The sequence below is a fragment of the Rattus norvegicus genome, chromosome 6 (assembly GCF_036323735.1).
Source record: "Rattus norvegicus strain BN/NHsdMcwi chromosome 6, GRCr8, whole genome shotgun sequence".
Classification (NCBI taxonomy): Eukaryota; Metazoa; Chordata; class Mammalia; order Rodentia; family Muridae; genus Rattus; species Rattus norvegicus.
Window position 1 is genome coordinate 115,680,694 of NC_086024.1, and position 24,814 is coordinate 115,705,507.

The window sequence follows — 24,814 nt, forward strand, 5'->3', positions numbered from 1 at the left end:
GCACTCAGCCTATAACATCCTCGATCGAAGCCTTCAGGGAAGGAACATGAAGAATGTAAGAGCTGGAGAATGGGACAAAATACAGTGAAATGCTGGCTTCTTGACAGATCACTCTTGTAATGAACTGACTCATAGCAGCTATGTTGACCTGAACAAAAAAAAAAAACTGCACAAGATCAAGCCAGTCAAAAGTACAGCATGGACTGGGAAGAGGCCTAGAGACTCCCTTCCTATTTGAGGAGCAATTGGCAACTGATAGGTATGGAGGGAAGAAGGGAGGATTATTCTCCTTTGAGATCTAGCCACTGGTAAGCTGTTCATGCCTCATCGGATGGCCACATACCAACTTGCATGTATAGGATATGAAACTGGGAGGTAGATTCAACAGGGACCATTAGGGGGATTGTTAGGGAGGGAGTTGCTGATGGATATAATCTCACAGTTCATTGTAGAAATATATGGACTTTCCAAAGATTAAGAGAATATGGTCAAAAATACAGTAGTCAAAAATTAGTACAAGTGCTAATTTCTCAGAGCTCTAAAATCTTATCCTAGATGCTATAGGTCACAGCAGATGGCAGGAGTGTGAGCCACTCTTTCAATCGAGTTTGTCCTGTTCTCACCTTAGAATACTGAGGACTTCTGGGCTTAGAGAAGACAAAACCAAGCCTGTTAAAGTCAGACTTGTTTCTAGCTGGCCTGAACACATTACCCCCTATACCATGGACTTTATAAGACCAAGTGTGGTTCAGTCCAGGCACACCTGCTTTGACACTTTCCTTATCACTGACGAGAGGCCCTCCGAAGAGGCCCAGTGAGGAAGTGCTCTCAGAGCTTACACGACATGTGGAAATTCTTCGATGCAACAACTCCACATCGTGTGGCAAGAACAGCATTCATGTTCACGGGGTGGAGGTGGAGGTGGAGGGAGAGAGTCTTTTCTTCTATACCTTCAAGTGTTATGGTGAAGTTAGTCAAACATTTGGAATGAAAGTATACCACTGTTATGAACTGTGAGAAATGTAATAAACAAGTGTATTTTAACAGACACGGCATGCATTGTTCTTACAAAGGAATTGCTTTATTGTTCCTGCCCTGTGCAGGTTTTTCCACCATGGCCCAGTTGGACTCAGTTTCAGGATGATGGCCATTATTTAATATTCACTGGTTGATGGGCACAGCGGAGCGGTAAGGTTTTAAAAGCACATTGATGTTGAAAGACTGGGATGTGGAAAGCAGTAGTACCAAAGGATATAAGGATTCCTACAGAGTGGATCCCACTGACTGACCCAGGACAGGGGTGCTGGGATTGAGGTCACAGCAAACCAAAGACCATCCAGCGTATGACCAGGATGATCGCAGTGGGACAAGTGGCCGTAACATGACAAATATATAAATGATGTTATGAATTCTTTATGATGCTCTATGATTCAGCTATCTTTTATAAATTCTTTTGCAATTAAAATGACAATTGCAATGGTTTGAAGATACTTCATGTAGTAACAGACTGCTGATTTGACAGGTGATGACGACAAGCATTGAAAAGGCAGTCTGATATTCCAAAGCATCTCCACAACAGGTTAAAACACATGACGATGAGGGAGAAAGCATTTACACATCCCCCGTGTACAAATGTGCCTGACTCTAAACTGCTGGGAACATTTGCCTGGAGGGAACCCCTTCTCCTTGTAGCCAGTCATCTTGGAAAGGCATAGATTATAAATTCCAGGTTGGGTTGGAAAATTGTGACACTGAGAAATAGGAAAATATAAGGTAGAAATGATCACTTTCTCTGCTGGTACCAGTTGCCTTTAAGTGAGTTATATATCGTTCATAAGTTGATATTACCTCTACAAGTTAAATTTATTCTCCCTCACAAAGACTGGCTATAACGTCATGCTAGTCAACGCTTGGTGATTCCAAGGAGCTGAACCCACATGATGTCTTTAGATAATCTGAGCCCAGTGGCAACAAGGACTATGGGCTGTTACTTGGGAAATACTCAAGTGAGGTTGTGAATCACATTTTGGATTTTTTGCTCTCATACTCCTCCCTCTTGGACTGTAGACTTGTTCCATTCGCTGGTAAACCTGGGGCATCTCCCTTGATTGAAGCTGGATCTGAGGCAATGGTTCTTTTGGTAAATGCTGGCAAGCCTAAGGAAAGAGGAAAATAAACCAATGTGAACATAAAACTGAGGCCAAAGGACTAATCTTGTAGAAATTAGTTAATTAGGCATGGGATTTAATTTGATTTTCTATAATTAAACTTTACATGGACTAGCAGACATTTAGCATACATAAAAAATGAGTACAGTTTCGAAAAAACACACTAGATTTTAAAATTGAGTTTTTTAAAAATTTGTATCTGTGAGTAGAAAATGTGTGCTTTGTCTGAAGACAGTGATACAAGCACAGAGAAGTTCCAGGGAGAAACTGTGAAGGCCTCCTTTCAGGGAGCCCTCTCTGCTATACCCCCGGACTACCAGACAGTAGACCTAGAAGCTAGGTTTATTGGTTTTTTTTAATCTCACTGTTCATGTGAACTCGTCCCTCCAGGGTTCAGCTCTCAGATCCCTGCTCAGCAACTATTCTTAGAAACCAATATAATTAATAATAATAATTAATGTATTATAGGAAGAATCTGTCTTAGAACCCACATTCCCACCCTAATCAGGTCCTCAGAGTCTGTTTCTCTTCGCCTGACCCAGCTACCTCCCTTAAAAGTGAGTCCTTATGACTATTCTATCTCCCCAGCCCAGGCTGCCCTTTCCTCTCAGGTTACATTTATCTTGAATCATTCTAATTAGAATGACCTTCCTAAGAAGTAAACTTAAGGTAGATCCTGCTCCTGGACAGCCCGTCCACCTTCATGCTTTCTGGTGAATTTCTAGTGAGATCCAGGCACCTGCCAGTGGCCATCTCTCTCACTCTCCCTGGGGCTTGCATTCCCAAAGACCAGGCCCCTTTTCAGAACATTTGAAAATTCTGCTCCTGACACAAAGACCTCTTTCCTCCAAATCTGATCTCAAAACCTCTATAGAAGCCTCTCAAGTAGACTCAATCGATTACACAACGAGATTTCAAGGAGACAGTCACTTGCAAACTTTTCAGATGCTTTCGAGGGAGTGACTAGAAATTTTTTTGTTAAATTACAATAACAATAACCAGAGCTCAATCATGTACAAATATCTAGCAATTAATTGGTCAACACACAAAACCAAAGCCTGGTTTCATAAAACAAGCAAATAAAAGAGGCAGATAGATTGTGCCTCCATGGAATAAATACTCCTTGGATGGAGAAGAAACCTTTCTTCCCTTATCAACATTTATCTCCCAACATTCCTCATGCCGCACACTGTTTGTTGGCACTGGATCCTGTGAGTGTAGGGTAGACTACTTAAAAGGAGCTGTTCACGGTTACTCAAGTAGACCTTGAACCATTAACAGTCACTCTATTATGGTTTTCTGTGGACAGTTTATTTTCACCCAAAAGATATAAACTCTGATAAAAGTCCTTCAAAATACAAACCACAGATGCTAACTTCTCTCTTTCTAGCAATATAAACAGAGGTGAGAGGTGAAATAGTTTTCCCAAGACAACTTTTCTGAACTGCTTTTCTTAAAGTATCAAGTTAGAATATAATGTGCAAGTCACTTCTAAATTCTGGAAGAATTTTAGATAATGTTTTGCCCTGTTGCAAAAAAAGCCACAGTCCTTAGGGTTACTCATTTAGTTTTTTTTAATTACTTTTTAGGACAGTTTAAGATTTACAGACAATTTACAATCTATGTTTACTTTAAAATTTGGTTTGGAAACATGAATTCCGCAGAAATTAAACGTGTTAGTCCAAAGGTTGGAGAGTTCTAGAAGTCACCAGAAGCCTACAGACCTCATTTAAGTCTAGACTAGTCAGCCCTGAGAGGGACCTGCCCTGGGGTCCTGTGCCTTTCATCTCAAAGGAGCTACACATGAAGACCAGTGGCCAGTCGCCACTTATAAAAAGTGAAAACGGTGGCTCCAATGGTTCCCAAAGCCGACATTGTAACTGTGGCTTCACTAAGCCCCTCCTGTCCACAGGCTGGAGGTAATGGAACCAGTCTTCTAAAAGAGGATCCTGACTCAGGGCCACAGCTTCCAGCCAGCCAGGATAAATTTGCGAGCGATCATGCTTTTAATAATGGATTTCTGTGTTCTCATTTCCAATGGTAATATAAACTTACAATTTATACATTTCTTCTCTTCCTCCTGGCACAGGGAGTCTACCTTTTCATGAATTGACCTGAACTACAGAAAGCTGACATAAATTAATTCTTAAAACAAACTTTCATTAATGCTGGAGCATTTCAGAGACCACAAGTTATGCAGTGTTTTCCCATTTCCTTTGTTTTTTCCATGGTCGGTGGTTCTATGCTTGCTTTGGTCACAGTTTCACTGAGCCCTACAGCAGCAGCAGGAGTGTACCGGCTTCCATGGGACAGGGCAAAAGAGGCCTCCTGTGGCTCTTACTCCATCACCAGCAAGAAGGTGCTTGTTTGTGGGCCCGGAAAGGAAGGTCCTTCCACGTCTACAGGGCCGTGGTCATCTCCTTGCCAAGTTTCCACACAGGTTGAAATGGTTCAGAGCTCCAAAGCCAGATTTTACACTCAATTTAGAAGTTAATACGAAAATTGGACATTTGCTGGTCAGATATAAAAACTGAGGTTCTTGCGGTACTATTTGTCTTTATAAGACTCATTTTTGACCAAAGTGTACATCCGTACATCAAATAGTTTGAAACGACTGTAGAGAGCACCTGGAGCCTCCCACAGTCTTCCTTATAATTCTCTAGAGGCAAACACAAGCGGCTCTCTAGACCTTTTCTGTCTCCATTTATATTAAAAAATGTCTAAAAATGCTATTTTCTGATTTATCATTTTTAGACATTATCCACACCCACCCACTTCTTCACACTAATCCTTCCAAAAAAGCTATTTCTGAAACTTCAGTTATGTCAATACTGAATGTTTATAATTTCATGACCATGTAAATAAACACAATTCACAGACAACTAATAGGGTAGACTATGGTAATGTTTCTTGTCTTATTTCTCTCCATTTATTAATTGACTCATATTTTAATTTTTATAAGCTTATTTTCGATGACTATGTCCTTCCACTGGCTCAATGAAATCTTCCATCATTTTTTCTTCTTGGACTTTTTCTTCCTAAGTCTTCAGTTGCATCAAATAATGTTATTTCTTTGTTTCCTAAGAATTTTCTCCATAGAATCTGCCCTTGGTATGAGAAGATGTATTAAGAATGTGAGTGTCAACCCAGGAAGCCTATGGGAACAAATATAGGAGCCCACAGCCAGAAATAATGCACAGAGTAAAACACCTCAGAACATTCAGTCATAAATGGGATGTCTCCATCACACCCCCACCCCCTGGCTCTGGGACCCTGAGTAAGAGGAGGCAGCAAGAGCATAGAGAGTCGGAGGGGACAGAAGACACCAGGAAAACAAGACCCTCTAAATCAAAACGATCAGATCTCATAGGACCTGCGAGCGGCTGGGAAGGGCTGCAGGGGGCTTTCACAGGTCTGCACTGGCTCCTCTACACGTATCATAGCTTCCAGCTTAGAGTTTTATGGGATCCCTGATTGTGTGAATGGGAATGAGTGGGTCTCTGTTTCTTGTGCCTTCTTTTGGGCTCTTTTCCTTCTGTTGTTTTGTTTTGTCTAATTCTGATATGTTAGGTTTTATCGTAGTATATTTTATTTTATTATTATCCCATAGAAGCCTGCTTTTCTTTTTCCTAATAAGAGACAGAAATGAGGTAAATCCAGAAGGGAGGGAGTTTGGAAGAAGCTGAGAGGAGTAGAGGGAGGGGAAACAATAATCAGGATACACTGTAAGAGAAAAACTATTTTCAATAAAAGGGGGAAAATGCGTGCCATTTACAGGCTCACCAATCCTGAATATGGAGGATGAATAGCACAGAACTGCAACCTCCCTGGGATTCATGGGCAGACTTCCTCCAAGGTTCCCAGACCAGGAGTGGAAAGAGAAAGCACACAGAAGGGAAGGGGGTGGAGAAGACAGAAAACTTCAAAAAGATGGGAGTGAAATATCCACACTTTTCAACAATGATCTTGGATTTGGAGAAATATTTTTCCTATGCCCTCATAAGGAAAATCATTCTCAACTTGGAATTTTGTAGCTGGCCAAACACAGAATTTTATAGTCAGCCAAAGGCTCAATCAAAGTGTTAGTGGAACATTCCATTTTCAGGGATACAAAGATCAGAGACATTTACCTCCTTCTCCTCAACGTAGTTCCATAAAAGCAAGGGGTGAAGAAGCAGGCACAGGAAACAGGAGCATCAGTAAACATGGAAGAAAGTATTTGGTTGTCACATGCATCCTGGACTTCTTAGACAAGCCCTTTCATTCCTGGTCTGCATGCTTTCTTTGCTCCCCAAATACATGATGCCTGTCTTGTCCACTTTGAATTGAGTTTAAAAAGTTTGTTTTAAAATGATTATTACTAGTTTCTGTGTATTTATGTGTACTATTTATGTGGTGGGTGTTTTGCCTGTATATATGTCTGTAGTCTGTGTACGATGTGCACTCTCAGTGACTGCAGAAAAAGATAACTGGATCTTTGGAAGTGGCATTGTCATCATGAGCCACAATGTGGATGCTGGGAGGTGAAATGAAGATCATCTAGAAGACCAGCTAGTATTCTTAAACAGCGACCCATCTCTCAGCACTCCCTGAATTTTACATTTGTAAATTACATTTGTGTATATGTGTGTGTGTGTGTGTGTGTGTGTGAGAGAGAGAGAGAGAGAGAGAGAGAGAGGGAGGGAGGAGGGGGAGGGATGGATGGATGGATGGAGGGAGGGAGGGAGGGAAAAAGAAAAAAGGAAAGACATACGTAGATGTCATAGTATGCATATGGAGGTCAGTGGAGAGTTTGTGAGCATTTGTTCTTTCTGTTCATCGTGTGGGTTCCAGAGATTGAACTCAGGTTTGGCAAGTGCCTTTACCCACGTGAGCCATCTTGCCAACTCTTGGTTTTCTTAAAACCTCATCTTTTCTCTTTTATTGTCTCATCCTTTACCCCTGGCCACACTTGATTTACTTTGTGGTTTTCTATATTTTATTTCTCATGTGACTATTTTTCTTGATCTTCATGTCAAGAATATTTTATATTCCTGAAACTGTTTACCTCTTATTCTCTTTCTTAGACTCTGGCTCCAGGGTCTTTTCTGGTTTGGGGACATCTTCTCTAATTATCTTATTTGACAGAGGTTCAGCTCTACTCTGTGGGGCTTGGCAATTTTGACTTTGGGGGATATAGTACAATGGGAAATTAAAGGACAATTTCTCCAAGTGAAATTAATCTGCTATAAAAACAGAAATATTTAGACTGTAAAAATTTGAAAAGTACTGAGAAAGTAGGAATAACCATGGTAAAAAAATTATAAATATTAACTTGTCAATAAAAAACAAAACAAAACAAAACAAAACAAAAAACCCACAGTGTGTCTCTAACCAAGCAAGTGGAAAATCTGTATGACAAGAACTTCAAGTCTCTGAAGGAAGAGATTGAAGGAGATCTCAAAAGACGGAAAGACCTCCCATGCTCATGGATTAGCAGGATTAATATAGTAAAAATGGCCATATTGCCAAAAGCAATCTACAGATTCAATGTAATCCCCATCAAAATTCCAACTCAATTTTTTATAGAGTTAGAAAGAGCAATTTGCAAATTCATTTGGAATAACCAAAAAACCCAGGATAGCGAAAACTATACTCAATAATAAAAGAACGTCTGGGGGAATCACCATTACTGACTTCAAGCAGTATTACAGAGCAATAGTCATAAAAACTGTATGGTATTGGTACAGAGACAGGCAGGTAGATCAGTGGAACATAAGTGAAGATCCAGAAATGAACTCACACACCTATGGTCACTTGATCTTTGACAAAGGAGCTGAAACCATCCAATGGAAAAAAGACAGCAAAAAAGACACCATTTTCAACAAATGGTGCTGGTTCAAATGGAGGTCAGCATGTAGAAGAATACAGATCGATCCATTCTTATCACCCTGTACAAAGCTTAAGTCCAAGTGGATCAAGGACCTCCACATCAAACCAGACATACTCAAACTAATAGAAGAAAAAGTGGGGAAGAGTCTTGATCACATGGGCACTGGGGAAAATTTCCTGAACAAAACACCAATGGCTTATACTCTAAGATCAAGAATTGACAAATGGGATCTCATAAAACTACAAAGCTTCTGTAAGGCAAAGGACACTGTCTTTAGGACAAAACAGCAACCAACAGACTGGGAAAAGATCTTTACTAATCCTACACCCGATAGAGGGCTAATATCCAAAATATACAATGAACTCAAGAAGTTAGACTCCAGAGAGACAAATAACCCTATTAAAAAATACAGAGTTAAACAAAGAATTCTCAGCTGAGGAATGCCGAATGGCTGAGAAGTAGCTAAAGAAATGTTCAACATCTTTAGTCATAAGGGAAATGCAAATCAAAACAACCCTGAGGTTCTACCTCACACCAGTCAGAATGGCTAAGATCAAAAACTCAGGTGACAGCAGATGCTGGCTAGGATGTGGAGAAAGAGGAACACTCCTCCATTGTTGGTGGGATTGCAGACTGGTAAAACCATTCTGGAAATCAGTCTGGAGGTTCCTCAGAAAATTGGACATTCCACTACCTGAGGACCCAGCTATACCTCTCCTGGGCATATACCCAAAAGATGCTCCAACATACAACAAAGATACATGTTCCCCTGTGTTCACAACAGCCTTATTTATAATAGCCAGAAGCTGGAAAGAACCCAGATGCCCTTCAACAGAGGAATGGATACAGAAAATGTGGTACATCTACACAATGAAGTACTACTCCTCAGCTATCAAAAACAATGACTTCATGAAATTCATAGACAAATGGATTGAACTAGAAAATATCATCCTGAGTGAGGTAACCCAATCACAGAAAAACACATATGGTTTGCACTCACTGATAAGTGGATATTAGCCCAAAACCTCAAATTGCCCAAGATACAATCCAAAGACCACATGAAGCTCAAGAAGAAGGATGACCAAAGTGTGGATGCTTCACTCCTTCATAAAAGGGGGAACAAAAATATTCATAGGAGGGGATATGGAAGCAATATTTCAAGCAGAGACTGAAGGAACGGCCATTCAGAGCCTGCCCCACATGTGGCCCACATATGTGGCCTCCACTAAAACTAGATAAGCTTGATGAAGCTAAGAAGTGCATGCTGACAGGAACTGGATATAGATGTCTCCTGACAGACACACAGCCAGAGCATGTCAAATACAGAGGCAAATGCTAGTAGCAAACCATTAAACTAAGAACGGGACCCCTGTTGGAGGAAGTAGAGAAAGCAATGAAAGAGCTGAAGGGGCTTTCAACCCCATAAGAACAACAATGCCAATCAACCAGCGCTCCTGGGGACTAAACCACTACTCAATGACTATACATGGACAGAACCATGGCTCTAGCTGCATATGCAGCAGAGGATGGCCTTGTTGGGCACCAATGGGAGGAGAAGCCCTTGGTCCTGCCAAGGCTTGACGCCTAGTATAGGGGAACGCCAGGGAAGGGAGACAGGAAGGGGTGGGTGGATAGGGAGGGAAGCACCCTTATAGAAGAAAGGGAGGAGTATGGGATAGGGGGCTTATGTCTGGGAAAAGGGGAAAGGGAATAACATTTCAAAGGTAAGTAAAAAAAATCCAACAAAATAAAAAAAATAAAAAAAAGAAAGGACTTCATGAACAAATGGATGGAACTAGAAAGTACCATCCTGAATGAGGTTACCCAATCACACACACAACAAAAACCACACATGGGATGTACTCACTGATAAGTGGATTAGCCCCAAATCTTGGATTACCCAAGATACAATCCACAAAACACATGAAGCTCAAGAAGAAGGAAGACTCAAGTGTGGAGCTTCAGTCCTTCTTTGAAGGGGGAACAAAAATACTCACAAGAGGAAATATGGAGACAGAGTTGGAGCAGAGACTGAGGGAAAGGCCATAGAGAGACTGCCCCACCTGGAGATCCAGCCCATATACAGTCACCAAACCTAAACAATATTGCTGATGCTAGGAAGTGCATGCTGACAGGGGGCTGCTATAGCTGTCTCCTGAGAGGCTATGCAAGAGCATGACAAATACAGAGGTGGACATTCACAGCCAATCATTGAACTGATAACAGGGTTCCGAATGGAGGCGTTAAGAGAAAGGTTTGAAGGAGCTGAAGGGGTTTGCAACCCCATAAGAACAACAATACCAACCAACCAGAGCTCCCAGGGATTAAACCACCATCCAAAAACTACACATGGACTGACCCATGGCTCCAGCTGCATATGTAGCAGAGGATGGCCTTGTTGGGATGGCATCAGTGGGAAGAGAAGCCCTTGGTCCTGCTAAGGCTTGATGTCCCACTATAGAGGAATGTCAGGGCGGGGAGGCGGGGAGGCGAGAAGGGGTAGGTGATGGTGCGTGGGAGCTCCCTCATAAAAGCAGGGGAGTGGGGATGGGATAGGGGATAACATAACATTTGAAATGTAAATAAAAATATCCAATAAAAACGCAAAAGAGAGTAAAACAAAAGGCTCAATTAATCATTGGAGGAATTCAATTAAAATTTTTATATACTATAATACAGGCAGTAACAAAGCATGCCTCAATTCACACTATATATATTGCAAGGTTAACTTTTCCTATAGTTATTAATTTTATTTACTTTTGAATGACTACATTAGAATAGAAACCCATTATCTGCCCATGAGAAATATATTTTAGAAAAATGATCAAGGCTGATCACAAGATGGTAAAAACAAAAGCTAAATGCAGTCTCTTTGAATGCCTTATTATAATGTTGAATATAATTCCCACAACCTTGATATTTCCTACGTCATGTCTTCTAATCATTTCCTTTTAGGAGACATTTCAACAAAATTGAGTGGCAGTAGAAAATGGCTGCTCGGCTTGACTCCTGGTCCTGTTAGCTTAGGTTTTTAGGGTGCTAGCAGGTGGGACTTCTAATGTTTTGAGGCAATTCCTTCCTTCCTGGTGGATGGTAACCTGAGGAACCTTTTGCATTGTTTAATATGAAAGACACAAATCCTGCCCTGTATATATACCAGATTCTGCGATGTCATTCAAACGGAAGAGTGGCTGCAACATCTGAATAGCAGAGGGTTTACAGAGATACAAAATCACTTGGTAAAATGATTAAGATGGGAAAGAAAAAAATGCTTACCTTTTGCAATGAAATAATTATGATATAATGAAAACCAAACCATTTGTCAGAATCTGATAAATATTTATTAAATGAATCTATGAATATAAATAAGCAAAAATGAGAGATATCACCTTTGGATTTGACCTACTTCTTTTAAGACTTATTTTGGTATATTATTTTATAGCAGACTAGCTATTTTAAATGACAGAATTATCAAATTTAATGTATAACCCTCCAGGCCCATGATAAATTGAAGAACTAAATTATTATGCAAATTAGAATCTATTAAATAATATTTGAATCCCCATAGCTTAGATAAAATAGACTTCAAAAAAGGACTTGTATATTCAGCTACCTAATTTAGTTGAACATTAATTGGGCTTTTAATAGGATTCAAGTAGTATGTGGAAGGCTAGGGAAGCAGTGTAGACCAGAGCAGACAACACTCATTCATCCAGTTCAATCTGTGGTGGAGGGGCTAGAAAAGCAGTCAACAAGAGGTCACTCAAATTTTAAAAATCCATCTTTATTACCCTAAGATTTATTTAAAATTGCATTGAGTTTGGGGTATTAAAATAGAAAACATCTTTAAAGCCATAGCTGATGCCCTCTTCAAGTATAATGCAGAACCCCTAGACCATGGGAAGAAGTCCACTGGATCCTGGCCTAGTGAACTCAGACATCATTTTACTGTTATAACAGGGATTAAACAGTGGAATTCAGTATGTAGTTATGTATGTATCCTTATTCTTTGTACAAATAAATATTGCTGAATACTCATACGCAAAAAAATCTTCCTGTTTTGACGATTTTCATCTTATTACAAAATAGTTTTCATTTTTTGTTCATCTATAATTTAACAACTTTTAGACCAAAAAAATGGGTTCAATTAACATTTTTTTTTACCATGATTTACTTTAAGTTTTCTTTAAAAAGTTTGAGATCCAAAAAGGAATTCCATGTTTTTCACCAAGTTAGGTAATATCAGAAGTGTTCTTGGGGGACATTTTTATGATTCATAATGAAACATTTCTCAGACTTTAGCATGAATATTACTATCATGTACTGGCCTTAAACTTTAATTTCCCCATGAGTTACATTTAAAAAAATCCAATTTAATAACTGGTAGAAGACTTTATTACTTACAGTTAAAGTGTGAAAACTGTGGAGTAGACAGGAAGCGACTGTGGTCCTGCCAAGAGGAGGAGTGATCTAGGCCATGAGCGTGGGAACCGGCAGAAAAGGGTCTGTCGTCCTGAGAAAGAGGACACATTGAGTTCTGTGAACACAGAAGACATGGGAAGAGTCATGTAAATGCACTGGCTGGGAACTGGACCTTACTATGCAAGCTACACGGCACATGCATGGGTGAGCGAGAATGATCACTGCCTAAAATAAAACACATGTGCTAAGCCACACATAGGAAAAGAAACCACTTATTGTCATGCAAAATATTTTGTTCCAGTCCAGTCCAATCCTCCACCATGTAAAAAGGCTTCAGAAATGCGTTTGTCAAACCTCATGTTCTTTGCATTTAGTTGCAAACATTTTAAAGTCATCCTCTTGTCCTAATCTTCAGCTTCCTAGTTCCCATACACTAGCCTGTGGGCACAATGTGCTTTACTAAGCCACTGTTTTCCTTGGCATTTAAATGGTGTACAGGGTTTTGCTTCTATAAATAACACTGTAAGAAATTCCTGTAAATAGGTAGGCTTTTCCATACTTAGGCCTGCCCCTTATGACAAATTCTTAGGTGGGAATCCTGGGTCAATAAAAACAATTTTATGTTGAAAACGAATTCTACCAGACTGCTTTTTGTATAATTAATATAATTATTCACATCCAACAAGTATTAATTTAAAAATATACATGATAGGTCCCCTTCTTACTATGTTGAACAAATGTATCTTTCTCAACTATTAGATGACAACTTTAAGCCATTTCATTATTTAAATTGATTAAAAATAGGTATTTTGATATCCTTAAGTAGTGAAACTGTAATTTTTAAAATGATTCTTTTCAAATTATTTGTTATCATTTTTGCTCTCCATCCCCCATTCATTCAGAATAATTGGGGGTAGAATGTACTTTGGCTGGGCCAATAACAAATGAGATTATCGGGGCTCATGATCAGTAAACTTTCAGGTTTCCAAATGAGAAAGGCATTCATTAAACAAATAAACTGCATGAATCAAGGTGTCATTAAAACCATGATAAGTACTCTAAGAACAGTAAATAACAGAAAGGAAGACAATAGAATTGTGGTCAAAGAAGATGACCCTTGGAGATGATGTTCAAGAACTATTTGAACTATCAAGCAGCTGTGGGTGAGGTGGTCTAAGGTGTCTCGAATGCAGTCTGTCAAGCAGTGAGCCTCACAGACCATTACTACCCAATACATTCACTGCCATTCTTAGTACCATCTTCATCAGTCTTTTATTTTGGTCACAGATATTGCACATAAATACAAATAAACAAAAATTACAAAACAAACAGCACACACACACACACACACACACACCACACACACACACACACACACACACACACACACCTTACACAAGTGGATTCTTGTTTCCTCCATTCCCTAAGTCATTACATATTACAAGCACCAGCTCTATTACATACCCCCACCAACTTCCTTCATTCACTAGTATCGCTGTATTTGAGAGTACTTTCTCCATCACCATCATCATCATCACCACCATCATCATCACCATCATCATCATCATAATCATCACCACCACCATCATCATCAATGTACCATAGTTTTATTTACACTGTATTATCTACACATAAGTTTACTACAAGATATTTTCCTACTCTAAGCAAGCTGTATGACAGACCTGTTGCTATGAAGGGCTTGCTCATGTTTTAGTTTACCGGAAGTGAGATCACTGGGTGGTACATTTTCTACATGCCATTGAGGTTGCTGATCCCACAGATTTCGATACTATGTGTTTTCACCTTAATGCAGATGAATATTTATAACTTCCTTTGCCTTGCTTCTTTGGGCCACCAATGGTTTAGGTTTAAGTATGATATGAGGTTTAATTTCTAAGTATTTGGGGTATTTCATAAGCAGTTTTCTGTTATCCATTTTTGCTTTCATCTCATTGTGGATGAAATTTTATAATTTATAAAATTTCAATCATAAAAGTATTTATAATTTCAATCATAAAAGTTTTGAAATGATTTTCTCCACTCAGAACATATAGTCTATTCTGTAGAATGCTGAGGATGTACGTGAGCTGTCACTGGGGATGGTCTGAAAGTGTCCGGTAGCTGCAGTCAGTTCATGCTGCTGCTCCAGGCTTCATGGATTCTTCTGCGAAGGGCATCAGGTATAAAGAAAAGAGAGAAGGGAAAATGGTAATGTTTGTGAATACCGGCCAGAGCTTACGGCTCTGCTGGTAGTTGTTGCTCCGTGTGTTCCGATGCTCGGCTAGACATAATGCCCCTTCTATTCACAGGGTATATGTGTGGCTGTGTCCTAAGTTCCCTTCTTTGCGTGTGAGAACTATGGAGATTTAACCACACCTTTAAGTTTGAACATTTCATGCCTTCAAAATAGTCAGAGGGAGCTAGAGAGATGACCCAGCAGTTAGAGCATATTTGGATGTAAATTTATTTCCCTGAGCCTATGGCTCAGACACCCCATATCTCCAGAGTCAGAGTTTCTTCTGGCATTCATGGATGGACACACACACACACACACACACACAAATATAACAAAAATAAAATCTTTAAAAAATTGTCAAATAGTTCACATTATCTTGAAACAAAAACAGCAAAATGAACTAGGCAAATTGAATTACAAAAGAAAAGTGCTTCATGATTCCTCAGATGCTGGTCATGCTGGTGTGTGAAAAGTGCTTCCTGTTCTTCCCTTTCCTACTGCTGCTGCTCCCCTATATTGCTTTTCAATCTGTGGAATCTCAACTTAAACATAACTTACAACATGCTCAAAAACTAAATGCTTCTTTTTAACGCCTATTACTTAATCAAGGACTTTAGTACCAAGAAGAAAATATTTATTAAAAATAAAGATACTTTGCAATGTTAATAGTCCCAGCTTCTGCTTTTTAACAATTCTTTTATCCTTAAAACAAGGGCCTGTTTTTATTGCCGTCTTAAGTCTGAATAACCCAGTTAGCCAGAGCTCTCTGCACAGCTCAATGGATGAAAGGACTTGCATTTTCTAGTATTTTCCCTGGGCTTCGTCCACTTCTCTTTCATAACTCACATTGTAAGTGGTTTCTTAAAAGCTGTTCCAACTTGACTCAGTTCCTCTGCTAAAGTGATATCTAATGATTAATATGTAACAATGCACACCAAATACTTCTCTCCCAGGGGTGCAGTTAGCTCAAACTTTATAAGTGATAAATTTAATTTTAAAGTTTTTATCGATCTCTTCCCTTGGAGAAAAAAAAGGGGGGGCAGTATTTCTGGATCTTTCTCAGGATGTTTTCTTAAACTTCGTTTGTCAAATAATGCACACTCTTTCTTCCCAGCCCAATGTGAAGGCCTGCTCCTCCATCAGCATTCCATAGAGCCTGAACTTCCTCCCCTATAAACTGCATTCTCACTGCAAAGTTCAAACCGGACAGTTCGCCTAAAGCTTGCACTTCACCTCTCAATTTTACTTCTCCTATTTCTGACTTTAATCCCTAGGGCAGGCCTTTGATTATCCCAGCAGCCCATCTTTCTACCATCCCCCCACGATCCTCCATATTTGATGCGGTGCCCCCTGTAGTGAGGGGATGGTGGCACTGTATGATACACTGAAGTTAAGATCCACTCACTGTAGATGCTAGAACATAGGACGTTGCTACTTTTACAGCTGCAAGTTCTCTTTCGTCCTTTTCTCCCCTTTTTCTTTGTTGAAAAAGTCTGTGGCATAGCTGGCTTTGAACATGCGATCTCTCTGCCTTGCATGTGTGGGATTTACAGGTGGGAGGCATCCTGGTCAGCTATACTTAAGGGGTGGACAAGACTACCTCTTCGTTCCTTTATCGCTAATACTTTATCATGTCAGGGATCTAAACAGAATTCCCTACTATGCAGGCCGTCTTTTCTATGGGAAATCTAAACTGACTTAATACTGAAAACCTCAAGCAATGTTCATCACCAGAGCAACAGATGAATGAAAATATTCTTATAAACTCCACTGCATGAGTGGGCTGGGGAGGATGGGTCAACCTGGGAGAATAGGGTGGGGCTAAATGTGATCAAAGAGTACTGTATGGAATTCTCACAAAAACAAAAACAAAAACAAGAAAAGAGTGCGCTAGATACGACCATTTGATGGCTCTTTCAGAAGTTTTCTATCTGTATTAGTAAACATTATTTCCTTATTGACTGTTGTTTAAAATTTTTTATTCCATACCAAGGGAACTGGGTTATGCAGAATAAGACTGTAGAATAAAAGAAACTAATGTGTTTAACTGAGTTATCACTTCCAACTCATAACTGTTTTCAGATGAGGAAAAAGAATCCCAGTTTAATTTGGCTTGTTAAAAAAAAATCCTTTGTTTAGCTTTTCTAAAGCAAGATAAAATCTAGTAGTTGAACATAGCGGCGTGTAAGTCCTGATGAAGTTAAAGGAATAAAATGATTCATTTTCCACATGATTTGATTTCCAAACAAAGTTTGGTATGTTTCACACAAGTATTATGGGGGGAAAAGTACCAATTAGACTTTTGTTAGACTTTTACACTGGCTGAACTTAGAACACAATCACAAACTTATTGTGTGTGCTGGCTCTCTGTTCTGGGTCAACATTGAGGCAGACAGTGTCTGGGCTAAAATGCCAGGCCACACAGCAAAGGGGATTGCTTCATCTTCCCCGTCCACTTATACTCACACTGTTGCACTCTATCTATCCATAACATCTACCTACACTCTGCGTAAGGCTCTCCACAGAAAGACATGTTGTTTGGGTTGAGGGACACATAGAGCTATATTTGCATAGCAATTTACATTTATTTTCAAAGATGAGGAAAGGCTGTCAATGGTGCGACAGGGATAAAAGGCTCACCACTCCCTTATGCTCGCCCATGGTTGCTCCCACTATTCTCAAGCAATGTCCAGGAAATTGCATGAATCATGCACCAGTGATATATTTTAGAGTATGAAAACGGAAATGTTTATGCATCACCTACAGTCTTGAATTACACTAGGAGTTGCGCACAGCATGTTTTAGAAGCTGCTGTTGCAGATTTAAGTCAAAAATAGCTGACCTGGGAAAGTGCTGAATGGCATTAATTGCTATGAGCAAAGCATAAACAAATTAGAGAGATTCAATGAGGGGGGAAATGACTTCCAGGAGCAAGCTTGGGTACTTATAGCACATACATGCTTACATCGAGCAAACACTGTGAAGGGCTTCCACAAACTGCCTTCCCTTCCCAATGCCCTCCCCTCAGAAAGCCATTACCAACACTCTGTCACTTCGCTCCTCTAATCCTGTAAAACATCTGCTTCTTCAAATAGGAGCTGCACAGTAACTCTTCAGCTAGTAGGTTAAAAAAAAAAAAAAACCAAAAAACACAGTTTTCTTTTCAGAAAGAGGAAGAATGGGGAAAGAGTATGCCTTCTGAGATTTTACCAAAAAATCTCAATGTTAATTAAAACCATATATTTAGTATGGATAAAGGTAATGAATGGATTTTTTTTTTCCGGGCAAACCACGATCCTCCATGAATTCAGATTAGTGATGCTGTGTTCCTGGCTTACTGTGGACATTCTGTTCTATGTGAAACAGCTGGGACAGTGAAGAAGACTGCATTTCCTACAGAAACTCAATTAGGCTGGATGGAAAAGAGGCTGTGAAACGCTTCTGTTGTCTACGGAGAATCAAGGAGAGTGCACTGGACTCGGCTTTGAGTTGAATTCTAAATATAAAAGGTTGAGATCAGGCTCTGTTCAATTAGCTTGGCCAGCCCAGCACAATATTATATTATCATATTTTTATATTATGTCATGCTCTTAAAATGGGACATAGGGACTGCCCAACCTCTCAACAGGTTTCTAGAAGCTCGGTCATTTTTATACTGCTGGTTGTCACAGGAATAAACAGGAAAGGAGCTCTAGCTCTGGCCCGAATGAGAATCTGACTGCCTACTTCCTGCTCACACTTCTTTCTCTGCACGGTATGCACTCTAGATGCTGCACTGTTTTCCCACACAACAGCAGTAACCTGAGAGAAGCCAGATGATGCCAACATGGTCCTGCCATCCCAACACTTACTTGTCAACAGCAGTACAGGACTCTGCAAATGAAAGGCTAATAAACAACCTCTTCCGGATTCAGACATGAACAAAATTCTTCCCTGCACCTTGTCATTTCAAGCATCTTTCACAAGACTCAACATTTTTCTTCGAAATCCCACGCAAAGTTGGTTGGGAGCACCTGTGCCACATCCATCGCTGTTCATCTGCACCATCACCGTTTATGGAAGGATTTAAATTGTTATGGGTTTGTAATATGTTAGAAAAACTAAATTAGTGTTCATCAAAGGCTGGATTCGAAAGGGTAACAAATGGGGACGATCTGTAAGTTCCAATTAGATGGAAGCTCCCTGAAGGCTCACTAATTCAAGTCATGTGAGCCTAGAAACATTCTAGATACAGACAACACACAGCACAAACACGTGTGCCTAAAGACACTCTAGGCACATAGATAACATACAATGTAAAACATGAGAGGAATGAACTTCCAAAAGCTTGGGAAGTATTTATTTGATTGACAAAGAAAAACAGTTTACAGTGTATAAGAGAATAGAATGTCAAGGTCTCCCTTTTCTAGTTAGAAGTTGGTTGGTTGTTGTTTTTGTTTGTTTGTGTTTGAACAGAGGTCAGTGGTAAATATTTTAGGATTTATGGGCCATATTGTTCCCACTGTAGAACCCACTCTCCAGTGAGGCAGAAAAGCGACCCTAGACAGCACGTAACAACGGAGTGTGGCTGCATAAAGGCCCAACACTCGCTTCGTCTCAGCGTCAAACAACTCTGGGAGGAATTGGATGATTCTTATCTTATACTTCCAGCTAAAAGTCATGGAGGGAAATTAGGGCAGGAACTCAAGCAGGAAAGGAATCTGGACATAGGAGTTGATGCAGAGGCCATGGAGGGGTGCTGCTTACTAGCTTGCCTGGCCTGCTTTCTTAAAGAACCAAGGACCTGTGTATGTGTGAGCACCGGGGATCTGAACTCAGAACCTCATGTCTACACGGCAGACACTTCACTCACCACAGGGGTTGCAACTGGGATGTAAACTGAATAAACAAATTAATTAATGAAGTACAAAAAAAAAAAAAGAGAGAGAGAGAGAAAAGAACCCAGGGCCAGCAGCAAAGGGGTGGGCCCACCAGTGATGAACTGAGCCCTCCCCCATCAATCACTAATTAATAAATGTTCTGTAGAACAGAGTCGTTTTCACAATTGAGTTCCCTCCTCTCTGATGACTCTAGCTTATGTCAAGTTGACATAAAAGTAGTCAGAACAGGCATTTTCTCAATTAAGGTTCCCTCTTGTCAAGTGATTCTAACTTGTGTCAAGTTGACTAAAATCTAACTAGCACAGGATACTTCTCTCAGTCTCTTTAAATAATTTATTGCCAACATGACTATTGGTGTCCATAACTGGCAAGACAGTCTCACAAAACAGTCAGGCTATTGTATCATTTAGGGTAGGCATCTGCAGATTTTGGTGATGACCTATATATTCACAAGAATGGATAAATATGTGAAAATGTTTACAGAGGATTAATTCAGGAACGTGGCCATTGGAAAATACAAGTTGTGGGAAAACACTTATACCATCTATTTCCAAAGTTCCCGAGCCGATTTCCTCGTATTTCCGAAGTTTAACCCGGCTCAGAGACAGGCCTGGTTTCATCTCCAGCTGCAAACGCAACTTCACACAGAACTCTTCGCTTCCTTGCTGCACACGTTAAACATTCATGCCTTTGCCAAATGCTATTATGAAAATTGCACTGATTTATAGCAGGTTGACACCACTAGATAGCACAGATTCACCAGGTAGCAAATCATGCTGCATTGGGAAATAATGTTTTAAATGTTTAATGTATATCTAGACCTCTGTTAAACTGGTAATAGGCTATGTATTAGAATCACGTGGTTTTGGAGAAAACTTTTACACCACATTAAAAATATAGTCCTACATTCTGTGACTGTGAGCGATATAAAATCCAAACGTATTCAGTAATAGGATAGTGATCAAGAACATAGAATATTGCATGTACATAGACTTAGTCTTAAATACTAGTTTAAACAGGTAATAACTCTGTAACCTTCCTTCCTTCAGTAATACAGGAGGACAAACAATGTCAGCATGACAGTGGCTATACAGAGTAGCATGACTCCATACAAAACATGCAGTACCTGTAAGAGTGTGTTGTAACATCCTCAGTGATTAGTAATTATCACTAACTCCCACTGCCTACATATCACATCCTATTGAAGGAGAAATGAATAATTCAGAATGTATGGGACTCTACAGGAATGTTGAAAGATGATTTAAAAACTGTCATATGAGACAAAAAAAGGTTACGACTAGAGCCAGTAATTCCAATTTTAAAATTGGTTAAAAAGCAATAGAATCATGAGAAATTCTCTTACTTGTGGCGGTATCAATAATGCAGCATAACTAAGTTAGGAAGGGTTTTCTGAAGTGAGCACCTTCTCTCTGTCCACTGGGTATTCTACACAATTATAGTAGGAGCAATGAGAATCCTTAGGAATAATTATACATGGCTGCAGTAAGTGAGTGCATACACTATAAGGAAGACTCATTAAAATTAAACTATGTAATTTAGACACTTTTTGTAATACAAGTACATAGCTGACTATAAATGGATTCTCTCTAAATCAACATTGTGTTTGTGTGTGGGAGGCAGTAATTTGGCCATGCAGGAGTTATATGGTAATTCCTAGAGATCATGTTGGGTATCACAATTTGGGTGTGGGTGTGCTACTAGCACCAAGGGTGATGCTAAACTGATTAGACTTTAGGGACGTTGCCAACCATCCTATAATGCATAATATAACAAAGATTACCGTGCCCGAATGTCACAATGTTCAAGCCAAGATACTTGGTTCTGGGCTAAGATCACTCAGGGTCAACTAGGTTCATCCATCTGTGTTTGATGGACACTGGGGCAGAATTAGGGAACAGTACATTTTCTGTCAGTGCAATCAGATGTGCATCTTTGTGCTGGTTACTCTTATGTATCAGAAGCCCTAGTGTGGAATTTGCTCACCTAAGAGAGTAACTAGATATGCCACGGCTAATAGCACAGGATACTGGACCTCAAGGGGACTTGACTGCTGAGAGCTGCTCGCTTTATCCATGAAGTTGGGCAATCATTTACAATAGCTTTGACAAGCCAAGCCACCAGGGTTTTCCCAGCCCAGGATTTCTAAGGTGGCATTAAATTCCACAGATAGACAGAATGCTATCATAACAATGTATAAACTTAAGGACTGAAATGTTAAAAGTGCAATCTTTGCATATGCTTATGGAATTGAAAAATTATTTTACATATCAAATGGAATCTTGTCTTCCCCAAGCACCTCAACACAAACACTGCCACAGTTGCTTCTCAGGCTATGGACTTAAGGTTAGTTAATGATCCAGGCCCCCTGACACCCCCACCTCCCCAAAAAGAAGCATATGAAGAATATTACCCTAAAGGTCTTGATTCTGTACTTGGTGTCATCTCGGCGCTGTTGAGCAGAATCTCCGTGGAGACTGTATTTAGAGTATCTGCCATCACTTTTCACAGATAAACTGGAGGAACCCTGGAAAAAAAAAAACAACAAAGGGTTGGAAATCAGTAGATAAAAGAAAACTCAGTGATTGAGGGGCTGAAGAGATGGCTTAGTGGTTAAAAGCACTGACTTTCTTCCAGAGATCCTGAGTTCAATTCCCAGTAACCACATGGTGGCTCACAACCATCTGTAATGGGATCTGATGCCCTCTTCTGGTGTGTCTGAGGACAGTGACAATGTACTCACATACATAAAATAAATAAATTATATATGTATAATATATAAACCATATATTCAAATACACACACACACACACAACACACCAAGACATTGACATTAGAGTAAAGAACTAGCAAGGAAAAGGTGAGTAAGAAAATAGAGAGTATGACCATGCTGTACTAGGCCACAGCGATAAGATGGGTGTGATATACTTAGAGAAAACCAACCTTTCCAGCTGCTAACAGCTACCAACTGCTCCACAGCTGGGAAAGAGGCATGAATTGCATACATTTTTAAATTTAATATTTAATAATCTTATAAAGTCTTAATAATCATACAAATTCAGAGAGCAATGAAATTAAGAAAGCAGCATGTTCAGGAACCTCTTTTGTTTTTAATTTTCCCTTCATTTTCAAGGGAAAGAAGGAACGTGGCAATAGCTATGACAATCATGGAGACTTTTCATACTGGGGGACAAGAAGAAAGTGAGGGCTAATGATTCTGGTGTGTATAATTATCTATGGTAGGCAGAGACTGAAATACTCTCAAATAACGTTTGTCTCACTGATGGTTCAAGCAGAAAGGGGAATTAGAATTCCAGGTCCAGGGTTTTCATTTCCATGAGGAAAAGGGAAAAGGAAAGAAAGCCAGAGGTCCCTGAAGTAATGAATGCTTTGGCCAGAGCTAGGCAATCTGTGGCAGATTTAGGTTGGAACCCAGTGCCACTTCCTTCCCACCATATCAAGTAAGTGATGTGTAAATACAGGTGACATAGACATCTGCATTTCTTATTTTCTTCCCAAAATGGGGTTAAAAGAAGAGGAAGAACCAGGAGGAGGGTGAGAGGATGCAGCCACACTCAAGCAGGAATAAAGTCAAGCATATCAAAATAGGACAGAGTTTCTACTCAGTCATAACTATGGGACTATCAACAAGTACACTGGCAAAGTACAGTTTTGCATATATATTGGTGGTGGTACCATGGGAAGAACCCAGACAGATGGCAGTATTCATGTCCTTCAATGTACATTAAGTATTCCCTGAGACTCTCAGCCATCAGGGGCAAGAGCCTAAACTCAGATGAACACCTAAGTCTTTGAATTCTTGTTTACATCACACTGAGTTATAGAAAGTTATAGGTACCTACCTGATATGTATACATATATTAGTATATATACATGCATATGTATGTGTGTGTATATGTAAATGTAATTCATGTTTAATAAGATGGGGATTTCTATACTTTCACTTAAGGCTGTATCAGTTATTTCATGAAAGTGATGTAAATGAGCTATTTTTAACTGGATAGATGGCTTTGGGGTACATATGACATGGAGACTGGGTTTCAAGATAGAGGAGAGAGTGAAAAGAGACACATTAGATCTCACCCAAAGCCAACATACACTGTAAGCTTTGACTTCCTCTTATGCAAAATAGAAAAACATCCCTGAATATTAAAAAATACAACATATTTAGCTGTTTGCTACACTGTCAAATAATATCTATAATTATAAAACTGTTTGCTGTGCGGTAACAAAAATAGCTAGCAATTATGTTCCTTTTCAGGGTACAGGTTCACTTTCAATGAATCAAAAAGTAGAATTCTAAACTTGAAAACATACTCTCCCAGAAAAATCCAATATAAATGGATCCTCCTCTTGGAGTCTTTGCATGTATAAGCCAGGCTGACAGACAATAGCTAGACTTTGAGTAGCAATAGACCTTCTGGTAAGAGAACAGGACTCTGAACTACACCCTTAAGCGTTCTGTTTAGTCCAAGCCCTGGGGGCCAAGTGAGCTCTCGCTGGAAGCCTAACTCCACAGGCCTGTCCTGGTCTAGGATTGGCATCCGGTTCTCGTCCACCCTCCATTCATCTAAGTGACACTTATTCCTACAGAGAAAGTAAGGATGGTGGATAGTAGTACAACATTCTCCACAGTAGGTCACGTGAAGAAGAAGGGAAAGAACAGGGTTGCTGGTGTCCTAAGCAACAGGGATTTGAACTGTAAATCCATATTTTGATCCTGAGAGAGAATCCACACTTTCATAAAGTAACAAGGAACACTTGTTTTACCCTATTCGCAACTGTCTAGTTTCAGGGTGTGTCAAACTACTCTTGGATCATGCTGAAAAACTGGTTAGTTAGAGAATCATCAAAAATAATCATTGTATATTTTTATGAGATCTGCATCATGTTGGTGATTACAACATACCCATGTTGTTGCCTGCTGACATTTCCTACTTAATGGTATAATCAAATGATTTACTATATGCAAAGGGAACTTAAATATAAGCCATATTTTTAGTAATTTTTAGGGCCAATTTGAAATAAGAGGCTACATGTTCACAACATGAGCCCCGTATCAATTTAGCTTTGATCTTTTATTTATATATAGTATGTTGGCACTGCAATAAGCTATAACTTGCTATGGCTATACTGCACATTTGCAAACCTCCAGGGTCATGTGAAGAAATGAACTCTAAACTATTAATGAACTTCA

At 39.6% G+C, this 24,814-nt stretch overlaps 1 protein-coding gene across 7 annotated transcripts in view; it reads right to left on the reverse strand.

The window, feature by feature from the left end:
• Nucleotides 1–1,059: 1,059 nt before the first annotated feature.
• Cep128 (centrosomal protein 128) overlaps nucleotides 1,060–24,814 on the reverse strand; it is a 378,006-nt gene continuing 354,251 nt past the window's right edge. For 5 of the 7 annotated variants that reach the window (XM_056985589.2, XM_056985587.2, XM_056985584.2 and 2 more), the window contains 3 exons: nucleotides 22,010–22,123; nucleotides 12,445–12,577; nucleotides 1,060–2,156 (listed from right to left, as the gene is read on the reverse strand). In XM_056985589.2, coding sequence (XP_056841569.1) covers nucleotides 2,020–2,156; nucleotides 12,445–12,577; nucleotides 22,010–22,123 — 384 coding nt within the window. In that variant the 3' untranslated portion in view covers nucleotides 1,060–2,019. The remainder of the gene's footprint in view (nucleotides 2,157–12,444; nucleotides 12,578–22,009; nucleotides 22,124–24,814) is intronic. The other 2 variants (XM_056985588.2, XM_056985586.2) reach the window with 1 other exon arrangement.